At 38.6% G+C, this 15,042-nt stretch overlaps 1 protein-coding gene across 3 annotated transcripts in view; it reads left to right on the top strand.

The window, feature by feature from the left end:
• Positions 1 to 15,042, top strand: part of TEC (tec protein tyrosine kinase) — a 45,279-nt gene that overhangs the window by 18,261 nt on the left and 11,976 nt on the right. For all 3 annotated transcript variants that reach the window (XM_008491818.2, XM_030450196.1, XM_030450198.1), the window contains 4 exons: positions 10,746 to 10,847; positions 11,790 to 11,871; positions 13,358 to 13,486; positions 14,849 to 14,889. In XM_008491818.2, the coding sequence (XP_008490040.1) occupies positions 10,746 to 10,847; positions 11,790 to 11,871; positions 13,358 to 13,486; positions 14,849 to 14,889 (354 nt within the window). The remainder of the gene's footprint in view (positions 1 to 10,745; positions 10,848 to 11,789; positions 11,872 to 13,357; positions 13,487 to 14,848; positions 14,890 to 15,042) is intronic.

Here is a 15,042-nt window from a genome sequence, read left to right as displayed (position 1 = left end):
CATCAGGAGAATGTTAGACTGGCTCAGCTGTAACACATGGTTTTCCAACCTCAAACCCTTTTCATTTTCACTGTTCCTCCCACTTTAGGTTTTGAAGATTATTATTAGGTTATTTCACATTTAAACACTTTATTTTATTAGCAACGTTGTCTGAAAATAGTGAGTTCTGATCTTAGAAGGGTGAGCTGATGTTTTTGTCAGCAATAATTGGTCTCTATTTAAAGAAGAGAATTTCTGAAAGACTAAGATCTTTGTGACACTGTGGTAGTTATTATTTTGTGTCATGTGGCAACTGAACTTGAAAAAGTTGTTTGATTTTTTTGTTAGTTTTTTTAAAGTCATTGGTGGTGGCTGTAAATTCCTTTTTACAATAAGAGAGTTGTAGATTGTGGTGGAAGTAACTTACATAAAAAAAGAAAGAAATCAGTAAAGATGAAAATAATTCTGGCCCTTCTGAACAGCTGGAGTTTTATTGCTGAAATAAATGTGACTACTGTGTATACTGGTTGAATTTGAAGATAAGACAGATGAAGGCATATGGACTGATCTCATTTCAGGCTTGGCAATATGTGAAGTCCATACTGGTAAAACAAGCATGGAAATCCCAAGGCAAGAAGATCCCACACCCTCATTTTTATCATTTAACTGCAGTAGTTCATTCAAATTCAGCCAGGGGTGGCTGAATTCTCCCTGAGCCAAGTGTATGATTCCCAGTGTGATCACTGTCCAAACTGAATTTTTAAAATTTTTTTTATTATTATTTTTTTAACTTAGATGGGGATTCACTGAAGAGAGTTCAAGAAGAACCCAGGTTTGCGGTCAAGTGAATAGTCCTGCCACTGCTTTTAAAAAACAAGATTAAACTAAGCCTCATTAACCAGATTAGTCAGTACTCAAAGTGTGGGCAAACTGGGATTGTAAATAAGGTGACAGAATTAGATAACTGGTATGGCTGGTGACAAAAATGGAACATTTATTACAACATAAAGCAGTCAACCATAGCAAATGTTCTTGTAAATACCACTGAGAGATTCAATGGACCCTGTCCTGTGCAGCTGGGGGATCACTTGCTGTTTGATCAGAAACTGCACGTTATTGAAGTGTTCTTCCCTGTTTTTTCTGTCCTGTGTGTTGACAAAGTGCCACATTTGGAGCAATAACCAGTTATCTCATAAGCATGACTGCTAGTGGCAGGGTAAAATCTTGTTCAAACTTGCTTATAACTTATTTAAATATCTTCACACATATTTTCAAGCAGCTGATGCACCTTGCCATGGCACATGGTGCCTACAATGAAAGGGGAGATATTATGAGGCCGTGGAAAGGAGAAATGTCTCTTCTGCACTTAGGAATATTGCTATATTGTAGGTTCTGGAGGAGGTGTGTGAACTATCAATGAAGTGTAACTACATAATCAGTAAAAAGTCTGAATTTCAAGACTGGTTTCAAAGCACAGAAACCTGAGGAAGGGGTGTCTTGGTCTAGGTCACCTGTGCAAAGCTCTACAATAATGAGTAACATTAGGGGAAACTTTTTTATAGGAAGTCTATAGGACCTTGCTGATTAACTTCTGGAGATTATGCTGTTTGGTAAAATAGAGGTGTATCACCTTAAAGTTGTTTAAAAATATTGACAAATAACTTGAAAATAAATACATCTAGAGCTGACTTGCCTTAAGTGTTACAGATTATTTTTAAATGTTGTTAGAAACAAGGAATATCATGTTTAAACTGGAGATAGCTTCTGGTCTTGGCTTTTTTTGGGGGGAGGGCATATTTTCTGTTGCTTGGTAAGTCTAAACATTGAGGTTATGCCAATATTGTACTGCTGTGCAATATTGGGCTAACAATAATTACAAGCATAATAAAAGCTGAGTTAATAAGCTTCATGAAGCCTTGAATTGTTCATCATCTGTCATTGTTATAAAGAGCATTTGCTGCCTTTTTTTCCCCATAATGTTGCCAAAGTGGCTAATGAGATCTGAATGTGATGGATTCCATTTGTAATGAAGACAAAAATTCATCATAGTAAGAAATAGGTGAATCAGCCTTCAGGTACAGCAAACTGATCTGATCCTAGATATATTTGGCCTTTTTCTGTTAAAAGTGGCCTCATATCTTGCATATCAAACTTAATATTCTCTGGAGTTTATTTTCAAAAGTGTGGTGCATTTAAGCTTTCCTCTGACTCTGGAAAAACAACCTTAGTGTTTATCTAGGAGGCCACCTTATCAATGACATTTTGAATACTCCAGTAAATATTAGGTGAACAGTTACAATGGGAAGGAATCCTCACTTTACAGCTCTCCCAGTATCCCTGAAGTCCCACGGTGCAAGTGTTGCTCATGCTTCTTTGCACAGTGACATAACTGCTGCAAGCAACAGCATCTTTTATTCCTCTTGAATTAATCTACAGGACAAACCCATGCAGAAATAGGAATTCAAGTTACTGTGACCACTGTAGTGGTCCACTAGGTATTCTTGGTTTATGCTTGTTCTCCTTGTGTGGCAATAAGTTTTTACTGTTGTCAATTCTTTCTCAAAAAATGGTCAGAAGATGTCTTTGAACTGGTAGAAGACATTAGGGCAGTCTGGACTGCCTGGCTCTGACTGGGGCAGGCTTACTGCTGCATTATAGAATAGCCATGGTAGCAGGTAACATGAATTTCACACACGTTTTAGTTACCTCAAGTTGACAGAGCATCTCACTTGAACTTTTACTCCAAGTGCCTCCAGACTAGAGGATTTTGCTCTTGCTGGCATTTTAGCCAAGGGAAATTCTTTCAGATGAAGGCAAGATAATAAATGTAGGTGTTGAAGTACTTCTTGTCACCGGAGTAATTGAAAGGAACTGGTTTGTGCAAGTGGGATGTCCTGCTAATTCGCTGGTTTGAAAAATTTCACATTGATGTTTGTCACAAGTGTGGTGCTTCCACAAAGCTGACACAGATCCAGTCATAATTTTATAAGTTGTTACCAATGTATGGACTGGTAGTCTCCTTGTATCTATTGGATTTCTGGACTATTCCTTTTCGCTGTGGTATTTCTCAGTCTCTCAGCTTGCCTTAGCAGTGATACTCTTCAGTTTGAAATTGTGCTGATGTGTGTGGTTTGGCTGCTGTCCTCCCACACACAGCCCATCGTGCTCACATGAACCTTTCCAGCCCCCAGCATCTTCTGCTGACCTTGGGTATGAAGCCGAGTGTGAGCTTATGAACATGAAAGTGCTTCAAGCCTTAGCACCTTTATTGTTTGCTTATGTTTGCTGTGTGGATTATGGTTTACAGCAGTATATATATATATGCATATATATATTTATACTAGCTTTTTCATTCTCGAAAAGTATAGGGTCAATCCTGGTCCCCATGGTTACCCTGTGTGTTTTTAGGTGATCAGAAGGTCATGTGGTGCTAGGGGGAGGACAAAATGGGGGAGAGTCTTTGCTGCAGTTCCTGTTAGACACAGGGATAAGACACAGCACTTACCTATTTATTAGTATGCAGAAAGCTTTTGCTTTTACAGAGAAGACAAATAATAGCTCCAGAGAGAAAACTCCTAAGAGCCTTATTTAGAAGGATGCTCCTGTGGAGTCAAGTAGAAGGCATCTTTCCAGTGATCCTGATCTCAGCCGATCCTGAGAGGTGCCAAGTGCTCTTATCTGCACTGGCAGTGGTGGTATTTGCCATCAGGATCAGACTTGTGTGAAAACTGTCTTGCATAAACAAAAGAGCTGTTAAAAACCCTTGAACATTTCTTGGGGGTTGCTAAATTTGAAAGTTTTTTCCTAAGGAAAAAAAGGGTCTTCTGCAAGAGTTATATTTAGTTCTTGTAATTTGAATAGAGAGGAGACAGAAGCTACTGAAATTACTGTGGTGATTTTTTAAGGAAGGAAAAATAAATTTAAAAGCTCTGGGGCCCACACTAAAGCTTCAGGCTTCGGGGTAGAATTGTGTAGCTTCATTGCAACACTGATCTTGTGCAAATACTTCCTTTGGAGCATAACAACATTATAGACTTCCAAAACCCTATGCTGGTTACTTTTGGGTTTTTAGCAGAAGACTAATGTGTATCAATTCCATTATTTTTTATTCTTATAGTGCTTATCCTTTACTAGGTTTAACATAATTGCCATGATTTATATGGTTTCCTTAGTCATGCCATATTTGATTTAATTATTTATACAAAGGAAAGTAAAATTCAGTATTAAAATGCTTCTGATTGCTGATTACTTTTATTTTTTATTGTAAGATAAATGGCTTCTGAAATTTGTAGATTGGAAAAGCCTTTTTTTTGTTCCAAGGCATAGGTAGTAATGATAAAGCTTTTCTTAAAATACCTCCAAGTTTGCATAGTAACTTTACTCCAACTAGACCAGAAAGAGGGCTGTGAGATGTTTGATGCTTTTCCTGCTAGGAAATAGAAGTGGACTTCCAGAAGAACTGTGTAGAAGTCCTTAGCTTTACCATTCCTTCTCAACTGTCTCTGAAAGGTTGTGGTTTTAGATCAGTTCAGCTCTTAGTGTTTGGCATTTTTGAATGTAATTAAACACAGTTTTTCCCCCAGCATTGTCAGAAGAATAATGTATCAACATTTTTTAAATGCATCGGGATAGATGGGTTGTTTAAAACACATCAACGCTCATGTTTCTATCTATATTAATATGTAAACACAATGATTAATTGGTAACAGTGATTTTCAGCATAGATTATATTGCCGAGCAAGTACAGCTCTGTATTTACATGTTATCCCAATTAGAAAGATACCTGTCACATCCATTTGGATAAAGAATATTTGGGTTTACATCTTCTGAAAAACTGAAGAGTAAAAATACATAATGGTATAGAAGGCTTTTCAAAATTCTTCACAAGATCTATATTTAAGTGCTAATTCAGAATAGGAGTAGCCACCTTTTCTAACTATATGCTACCTTTATAGTGACTACAGCTTAGCAACATTAGGAAAATGGTTAATTTTAACTTCTTTGCACTTCATTACCTAGAAGTCAAGGCAGAGAATTAATGAGTGACCTGGTAACCTGTAGGTGGCTGAGCCATGGATATTCTTCAGGTTATAGTTTCTCAAGCAAACTTACAGACATCTTCAGTGATACAACAAAATCTGCTTTGTAATTCCCATATACAGATCTTGCTGCTCAGCTAGAGCAATGAAATTGTGAGAGATCCATCCCTGATGAGAGAGAGCATTTTGGGAAGCTGATCGTTGCTTTAAGTAAATACACAGATGCAAAAATTGTAGTAAGGAATCAGTTTTCTTTCAGGTAGATCAAACAGGAGGAATTAGTTGTCTGAAATGCAGCTCTGCATAAAGCTTTTCAGCATTCTGAGGTATGAAGATAGTGCTCTGCAGCAAGAGCTCCAGAAACCTTGTGGAAGGGGCAAAAATGGATCAGTGGGAAAACATCTGAGAAGAAAAATTTCACAGAGAGGGGCTGGATAGAAGTTCTGATAAAAAGAAGTACCTATTGACATTGGGAACCATGAAGCTCCATCCTCCCTGGTTTGTTTGCTCCTGTTCCCTCCCTCCCCCCAGGTTCAGGTAAAATATTTTTAAAAAATAAACACTTTTTGCTCAGGCAGAACTACTGTACTGATGATGATACAGAAGACCACAAATCTGGCTGAAAACCCAAGAGAAGACATAACAGTAGGCATAACTGGGGAAATTTTAAGCAGGTGCAAATGAAAGCTGTTCAAATCAGAGAAATAAAAGTAATTCGTGTGAATGGAGGCAGTTTAACAGATGCATGGGAGTATTAACTTGAAAGGATCAAGTCATAAAGAAACTGAGCTTTATAAAAAGCTGATTATGTTACAGTAGTGATTCCCTGTTTTCTATAATATCTACCAAAAGTCCGACCTAAAATGAGGATCTGCAGTAATTCTCTTTCTAGAAGAATTTGGATGTTTATTAGATAGAACAAATTAGATGTAGCTGAAGCAGAGAAGTGTGAGTTGTGGTTATTGAGACACTGTAAAGGCACAGATGACAATATTTACCTTATGAGGTAATGGATAAGTCTTAAAAGTGCTAAGAAAGAAGATCTGGAAGGTAACTGAGGTTCTGGAGTGCTAGAGGTCTAATTTTAAGAGTGTTGAGGAAAAGTCGAGAAGTTGCAAGCTATGAAGGTAATTTCCAGAACCACAAACATTTGAGAAGCACAGAACAAACAAACAAAAAATTAACAAATCTCTGATTTAACTATGTTCTTTCTGCCAAGGGTTAACAAGTCCTGTGGGTAGCAGACAAGCAGCAGATATCCTGTGTTTTTATATGACTGAGGGTCTTTTGATGCTGCTGTATGAGACATTTTTGGATGTCAGCATTAGAAATGACCTGTATAAATCTCGTGTAAATCTGATTGCAGAACACATGGGGAACTGTACAGTGTTCAGTAGGAACCAGTGTTTTGATTTCAGACTGAAAGATTGTCATGGATGAGGGGTCCTGTCCTTCAATATTTTCACTAGTGCCACTGCTGCTGAAATTGTTGGTGAAAGAGAAGGGTGTTGAGTGCTCAGGTGATGTAAGACCTGAAGGGGCTGCAAGCATTTTTGGAAAACAAGCCTAGAAATCAAAGTGGTCTTTTGAGATTAGATATGTGGTGGGTTTGATTGTTTGGTTGTTTTTTTTTTTTTAATTTTGCAGAATGTGATTTGGTGTGGACAAGTACAAAAAGTAAAACTTCAGGCAGGACTGTTGAGAAGTTCAAATACAGAATGGGAATAAGTAGCTAAGTGTTAGGCAGGACCTAACACACTTTGTATTTTTTTCCTCCTGAAATTCTTTCTGAGAGACAGGAGAGCAAATCACAAGATGGACACGCATTGAAGATACCTTGTTGCAAAACGCAATTTTTACACTAGAATGAAAAAAAGGGACTATGAAATCGTTCCAGCCTGATGATTGCAGCATCTGCTTCAGTGTTGCATCTGGTTTGGGGCATTAGCTTTCAAGAAAGATGTGGTCCTGCCTGCGAAATTCAGGGCAGGGATGGCAGGAAAGGTGAAGTTCCCAAAAACCTTGGCTGTGATGAAGCGCTGGTGGAGCAGCAAGTGTTTGCAGTGGAGAGATGGAAAAACCCAGTACTCCTGATGGACAGGAATCCTCAAAGACAAAACCCCCCCAACCCTTAGCTCTGTAGTTGAGGGGTTCATCATCTGAACCATGAAAGAGTAGGCAAGACAGCTGGTGCCTTGGCTAGGTCACCTCTTGGGTCCTGTCTGGTGGCTCTGGCCACTTGCCTGTGATGCCTTTGGACTCAGACTCTCCCTGCTTGGCTCAGGTTGTCTGAGTCTGGAGTTCAGACTCAGACACAGGGAGGTGGCTGGAGGAAAGGTCTTTCCTACCCTGTGGACAGAGAAATGGCCTTGAAAAGGGGAGAAAAGTGGGCAGAAATGCTCCAACTGGGCTAGGCAGTCTCCCCTGCTTTGCAGAAGGGGACTTCACAGAAAATGGGCAAGAGAAGATTTGTCTGAAAGAACCTGAAGATATGGTGAGTTATTTTGAAAGCTGAAAGGTTGTAGGTGATTTATGACTTGATATAGATGGAGGCCTGTCTGTTTATTTTTTCCTTGACTCTTATTTAAATTTCTTCCTTATGGGATTGCAGCAATGTATCATAAATGTAAATGTGTCCATTTGACTGATTGCCTCTCAGTTGCTGGATAAGAGTAAACTACAGATAATTGTGGTGAGGAAGCTGCATCAGTGCTACTATGGAGAATTTCTTTTTATGCTTTTTGGTCTCTCCAGTGCTGATGGTTACAATCTGCTGAGCAGCCAGGCCATGGTAAAGTATTTTTTGTTTCCCATTTTGCAGGATTTGGGTTAGAGACTTTCTTCTTCTCACTTATGTTTGTATTTTTTTCCTCCTGAAATTCTTTCTGAGAGTCAGATCTTGGATCAGACCAGATTTAGAGTAATAATCATCTCTTGCTTTTTCTCTCAATTCTAGCCATTTTAGAAAGGTGAATAGAAATACTTGATACTTGTTTTTCTTAGATTAATAATTAAAAATAGTAATTGAAAGGAGGCAAGGCATTCTTCTATGTATTTCACACACTGTAAAATAAAGGGATGAAAAATATGGCCATCTAACATTTATCTGCAGTAATTCTATTTACATAATCAGTAATTGCTTGGGTGAAAATGCCTCTCACAGGGGAACTGCAGCATTATTCAGTGCTTATCGCTAAAAAAACAGCTTTACATTTGGCTTTGGAGCATATGCTACTAGAGAAGTTCTCTCCATGAGATGTTGAGTTATCCAGGCTTTTCTAAGGGTCTAAATGTCTATACATGTGAGAACATGGGTCACATGCTGATGACCTCAGGTCTTCCTCCATGGGGATAAATATGGGAGAAGAAATAACAAGAGGGTATGAACAAGAGAGTGGGAGAGGGGCAGAATGGGTGAGACAGAATGCAGCTATTTCTTGACAGCCAGTCTGATTTCTTCATGTTTTCGTATATATCCCCATGTAGGAAAACCTGAGGTCATCTTTTGGGTCTGTGTTTCATGTCTGCTGTATGCCCGGATTTGGAGCAAGCTGTTTGGCATGCAGAATAAATGCACCACAGAAATGGCACGCCAGCTGTCCTGTTAGAAAGGGAAATCATTGAAGTAGGGAGGGAAGAGGAATTGCAGGGGTCTTTTTACTGTTTTTCTTGAGTCATCCCTTCCTGCTCCTGTGCTCCTCTGTTTAATACTGAGAAATGCTGAGCTAAAACACAGTCAGACACCTGACAATTTGAAGCTGCTGGCCATTAATAACTGTTGCTTCTGATGCAATCTGAAACTTGTCTGAAACTCTACTTTGTATTTAGTTTTTCATATGTATGGTTTTTTTTAGATCTATAAAGTATGTAAAGATAGAAAAATCTTCTTTGATATTAAGCTTATTTTGCTCATTTGGATTGCAGGGGAGGTCAACTTTGATTTGGTTTAATTTAGCATCTCATGATAAAGCAAACTGAGCTACCTCAGATCATTGAAAGGATGACTTAAGAAATAGGATTATTAGATTGATATGCTGTTACTATGCATTTTTTGTCATATTTTTTTCCAAAATATTAGTTGATGATCGTATTGGATTCCCTTTCTTTGTCCTCCTGACAGATGTGTGCTCCTTTTTAGTGAGCAATGACTGTCAGAATTGGCATGAAAACTGGCAGGGGTGGGGGAAGGTGTCAGAGAAATAATAAAGCCTGTTCCTCTAAGGAATTTCTGTCATTCCAGATAAAAAAAATCAAAACATACTGTCTTTCTCTCTGACCAACAAGCTCAGTTAACTAGAAGATGGGATCCAAGCAATATATGAATAACCCCACTAGCTGGGCAGATATGTTACAGAAGATGCAAGTATTTTTTTTTTTTTTGGATGTTGTGCAGGAAAAAAAAACAACAAACTGGAGAGGTGTCTTCACAGTTATGCAAAGCACTGAATTCTGTGCTTGATGAAACACAACATCTTGTTTGGGTCCTCCTGTTTTGCCTTGGCTAGGTCTGGCAGCCTTCAACCTGCCAGGCCTGCCATGCCTGGAAGGCAATTTTTGTGCTGTACCAAATGTTGGAGAATTCAGTAGCTCAATTTTTGGCATTTTCTGTGAATGTATGTTTGACTTCAGGCAGTCAAAGTCCAAGCAGAGGCATGCCATAGAATAAACAGAAGACTTAGAAGAGTTTTTGGATCAAAAAATCCAAGGTTGCATCCTTAGTGCAAATTACTTCTCAGCATAACATATAACATGTTTTCTTTGTAGAAAAGGTCATGATAATTTTTATGATTTGACTTTTAAAATGGTTCATCAACATGACTAATTCTTCTTTCTTGCTTTCCTTCTTTCCCTCTGACCCCCCCCCAAATTTTTAAAAAGCCCCCTACTAGGGCTTCCTCTGGGGTTTCTTTGGTTTTTCTAGTTTTAAATAACAGTTACAGCTTTATCTGAATTTAGTTCCTGTCATTCTTCCTGATGCTGACCGTGACGTGCATGAATTCCTCATGCATATTTTCTCTGCCTGTTTTGTTCATAACAGCACACAGAAGAGACAGAGTGCTGAGTGGTTTTTAGATGCTGAAAAACTTCCCTGTTTCCTGTGGTCATTAACTACTGTGTTTCTTGGGTGGTGAAATCATGATGGCAATATTTGAAGTTGCTCTTTTCTTCTGTTTATAAGACTATTCTCAGTTACTTATAATTGTGCCAAAGTTCTTCTGCTTGGGCTGATGTTTCCATCCTCAGGAGAGAAGTGGGCACTAAGTAAGGATTCAAGTATTTTGAATAATTCAGTAATTAATCATTATTTCCCCATTGTGTGAGCAGCATCCCTCTTTCAGAAGCTGCACTCTGAAGTGGATGTGTTGGATGTGCTTGGCAAGTAAAAATTTTTGACATGGATTGAGACCATCCATGAGTGGCTTATTTTTTTTGTATTGTTCTGGATTCCAGTAGGAACTTCCTCTACTGTTACAGACTCAGCTCCCCCAAAAGTAAGAGGTGGCACTTTTCAGTGTCTATAGATTCATCATCTTTTTAGTCTCATGTGTATTGTTGAGGTGTTTCCCTTTGCCATACAGGAGAGTGTGTTGTAAATTTCCATGCTGCTGCAGTCAAAGCTACATCAGTATCATAAGTGGAAAAGAAGCAAGAAGTCTCTACTGAAAAAATAGAGAATTAGATAAATTGGTTATATTTTACATCATGAGTTTTGCTTTTCTCTTACAGAAAAAGTACAGGAAAGGATCTGTGGATATTTCAAGGATTAAATGTGTAGAAGTTGTAAAAAGTGATGGTATAATTCCCTGTCAAAATAAATATCCATTTCAGGTATGTTCCTTTTATATCAAATATATAGATTACAGTGCTCTTTTCAACAGCACCAAGCCACTTGGAAGCAACTGGCTTGAAATTGTTGTCACTTCGAAATACTAAGCCTGCTCTCTGAGGCTGTGTGGGAGACAGTTTGGGATCAATGATTAAAAACCATCCATAGCAAAGCTCTGCTCCCCCTGCAGTCCCCTCCCCTGGGGCCTTTTCCTCATAGACTTGGTCTTTGTCTTTTCCCCTCTCTCTGCTTGGGTTTTGTGTGGGAAATGGCTGGTCCTCCTCCAAATGGGTTAGCTGGCAGCCCATTTGCCTTGTCTTTGTTCTTTTACATTAAACTTAATTATCGTTAAATTATATAAGGAAATTAAGATAAAAACTTTTTGCATTTTTTTACATTGTGAAGATAATGGAAATATGAAGGGAAAACAAAGCACTTAGAGGGGAAAAAGAAATTTTTAGATATGGAGGACTGGGTGCTGTGTCTGCTTATTATAAAGGGAATGGTTGGAGTGAAGAGCAGTACTTGCTTTCCACCAGTACAAGCAGCAAAGAAATGGAAGACTGAAATCACTCCAGAGCAGTACAGAATTAAAAGGAGTTCTGAAACTGCCAGGAACAAAGTATGTCTGATTATGAAATAGCTTTAGCAATTAAATTGAACTGTTTTTAGAAAACACATGGAGAAGAATGAATAAAGCAAAATTTGCAACAGATATTTTAAAGGAATACTCACAAGATAATCTACCATTACAAAATTCTTCCATGTTCTACTGAAAGCACCATAGACTAATAGTAACCTTGATAACCTTTTCCCATTTTTTTTTGTATTTTGTGCCTGATTTGCCAGATTTAAGTAATTTGTCTTGTTCTGTCTCCTGAGGAATAAATAAACCAATATTGCTGAGGACATTTATCTGGATTATTTCTTTTCTCCTCCTCCAGGTTGTCTATGATGCTAATACACTTTATATTTTTGCACCAAGTGCACAAAGCCGGGATCAGTGGGTCAGGAATCTGAAAGAAGGTAATGGAAATTATCATACTTGATGCACATAGATACCTCAAGTTGAGCTGCCTGGCCAGGATGGAGTTAACTTGGTGCTATGTTTTGGATTTGTGGCCAAAACAGTGTTGAAAACACAGGGGTGTTTTAGTTGCTGCTTGCACAGCCTGGAGGCTTTGCTCGTTTCTCCCTCTGCCCTCAAAGTGTGTGGGCTGGGGGTGCACAAGAGGCTGGGAGGTGACCCAGCTGGGACAGCAGGACTGAGCCCACCACAGTGGTCTTCCAGACCATCAAATTACATGCTCAGTGACAAAAAAATGGGGTAAAGGAAGACAGGGGTTGGGGTTTTCTGGCATCCACATTGGCATTAGCTCAGTCTGGATGGGCATCAGTTGGCTCTGTGGGAGATAGTGAGCAATTCCCTTTACACAATTTATTTTTTATTCCTTTGTTTTTCGCTAGACTGTCTTTATCTAAAGCCAAAAGTGTTTTCCTCTTGTGCTTTCTATTCTCTCACCCATCCCTCTGGGTGAGAGGAAGTGGGTAAGTGGCTGCGTGGGTGCTCAGCTACTGGCCAGTATCAACCCACACACAAGATAGAAAAATAAAATGGTAAAGCTCTTATTGCATGTGTCCACTGATTTTTATTTTTATTGGGCCAGATCATCATTTGCATACCCAGCATGTTATAACAGGTACGGGGAATATCAAGCACCCACTGATGTGATTTGATTTGCGGTGCCCAGCTGCAATCAGGATTTAATCATCAAAAAGCTTATGCAAGCTCATTTTGTTGGAATGAAGATAGACAATATGGTGGGGCTGATGATGATCTTACACTGATGTAAAATGACAGAATCTGATTAGTGCTATCATAGTGAGTTACAGTCCTTTTTCCTAGAGCTTCCTAATGCTTTCTGCCACCATCAAATGCCCACATTTAGTTGCAGGTGCTCTGCAAAGTAATAAGAAATAATCCCTGTGTTGGGGACCGCTGGGCAAAGATATAACCCCTGAAATTCAGCCTTTCAGATCAAGCACAGGCATTGTGCCATAAAACAGGGTCAATGTCAGCTACCTTTCCCTCCAGAACACTATCTGTAGAGGCAATTGAGTCACTTGCAGCAGTAATAAAAAGAAAAGGGAGAGGAAGAGCCCCCAGTACCTTCACAGTTGCCTGACAGCTTTGCACAGTGCAGGTGGATGCACCAAACACCTGCTGGGGTTGTAGGCAGGGAGTATGGCACTCTCCTGGAATAAAGCCATGTATAATCCCATAATTGTCCTCTACCGTCATTGTATCACCTCCATATGCACTTGCAAGAGGGTCCTTTAGAGAAACAATGCTAAAACAAGGGCAAGTGAAGATTAATGACCCGTATCAAAGATACTCTAATAGTTATTAAAAACGGCCCTTGTGCAGGTTTTGTGTTTTTTGCTTGGTTGGTTTGGTTTGGTTTTTTGTTTTTCTTGTATATTTCAGTATGTGCTCTTTTTCTTATTGTAGAAATAAAGAACAACAGCAATATAATGGTAAAATATCATCCTAAATTCTGGACAGAGGGAATTTATCAGTGCTGCAGACAGACAGAAAAATTAGCACCTGGCTGTGAGAAATATAATCTTTTTGAAAACAGTAAGTACATATGTTTTCATATGAGTTTGGCTTGCCATATTTTTCTACTTTTTTTTATTTATATGATCCCATCATCACACCTGAAATCCCTAGACTTTAGACAGCAGTGTGGATCACTGATACTGTGCCTAAAGTAAATAAAAATGTTTGTTGCATTTCAAAGCATTTTGATAAAATATAAAGCTAGTGAATTGTCCTCCCCAAAGAAGTTTAGAAAAATGTGAAAGGAGTAATTGAGGTTGCTGAATTTGTTTCACTTTTTCTTTTCCCTTGAAACTTATTTGGCCAAGTATGTACAATAAAAACTGAGGATAAAACCTGATTCAGCTAGAAATTCTTGCCAGCTCTTTAGTTTTATAAATAAATAACATCTACGTACTCACGTAAAAAAAATATATTTGGTACATTGCCACACCACTGTAAGCATGCTACAAGAAGGCTTAACATATTTACAGACACTACTAAATTTTCTTTGAGGCTTCTAAGTACTCATGTGTTGAACCTGGATGAACTTTGACTGCCATAGGCATGTGCAGCTTCCAGCACTGGAATCACAGATCCTGCTTGTGCACAAGCAAATGCTGCAGTGCGCAAAGATGTGCAAGAGTGACCCTCACTGCAATATTGTCCTACATAAGGAAATAGTAATTTGGTTCACAGTGTAAGGAAAATTCTATAGTAGGAAAAGAAATGGAGCCATTACTTACCTCCCAGTAAAATCAGCAGTGCCTGGGTGGTTTCTTGCATCCCTTAAATGGGAATGGTGAGGACCTGTGGATGTAGTTGCATCAAAAGACTTGAAGAATAAGATGTTGATTGTGGTCAGCTATATTTAGCAGGAAGATGTAAAACCTAACATATAACTCAACCTTTTAAGTGTAAAAAAAAATAAAATCAGTAAAGTAGAAAAAAGTACTCCTAGACCCAGTAAAAAATAGATACAGCATTTCTGCCATATTTAGTGAATAGAGTGGGGGAGTACTCTTTTTTTAGAGAAGCAGATGTTGATAGGAACAGACATTTGTATTAGCATGTTGGCAACAGCACTACTTCCTTTTAGATAATATTTATCTCCATCTCTTTTTTTATTTCTCATCTATTTCTACATCTGAGAGCTGGTTCAGAGATTTCTATGTGGACACTCAGATATGGCACAAATATTGCCAAATCATGTGGTGAATGTAGCCTGACGTTTGATTTGGAATGTTTTTGGAAGAACATTTCATCAACATTTTCCTAGTGTTTAACTGGAGCCATCTTTTCTTTCTGATTTACTAAACTGTCCTGAAGACTAGTTAAAATATTAAACCTGATCTGAAATTTAAACCTTTGATTCATTTTATCCTTATGCTCTGTTTCTAGATGTAACGAGATTTCCCTCCCCGATGCCAGAAAAAAATGTGGTAGGTAGTGTTTTTAAAATTCTGCATAGATAATTGCTGGGTTTTGAGATGGCATTTGGATTCCCTGAGATTCATTCCATATCCTGTGGCAAGGCTCTGTTTCTCCATGCATCAGTGAACATCATGCTCTGTCTTAGGAAGGGAAAATATCCC

This window comes from Calypte anna, chromosome 4A, assembly GCF_003957555.1.
Source record: "Calypte anna isolate BGI_N300 chromosome 4A, bCalAnn1_v1.p, whole genome shotgun sequence".
In the NCBI taxonomy this organism is placed as follows: domain Eukaryota; kingdom Metazoa; phylum Chordata; class Aves; order Apodiformes; family Trochilidae; genus Calypte; species Calypte anna.
Note: the sequence above shows the minus strand (reverse complement) of the source record. Positions and strands in the feature narration are given on the sequence as shown.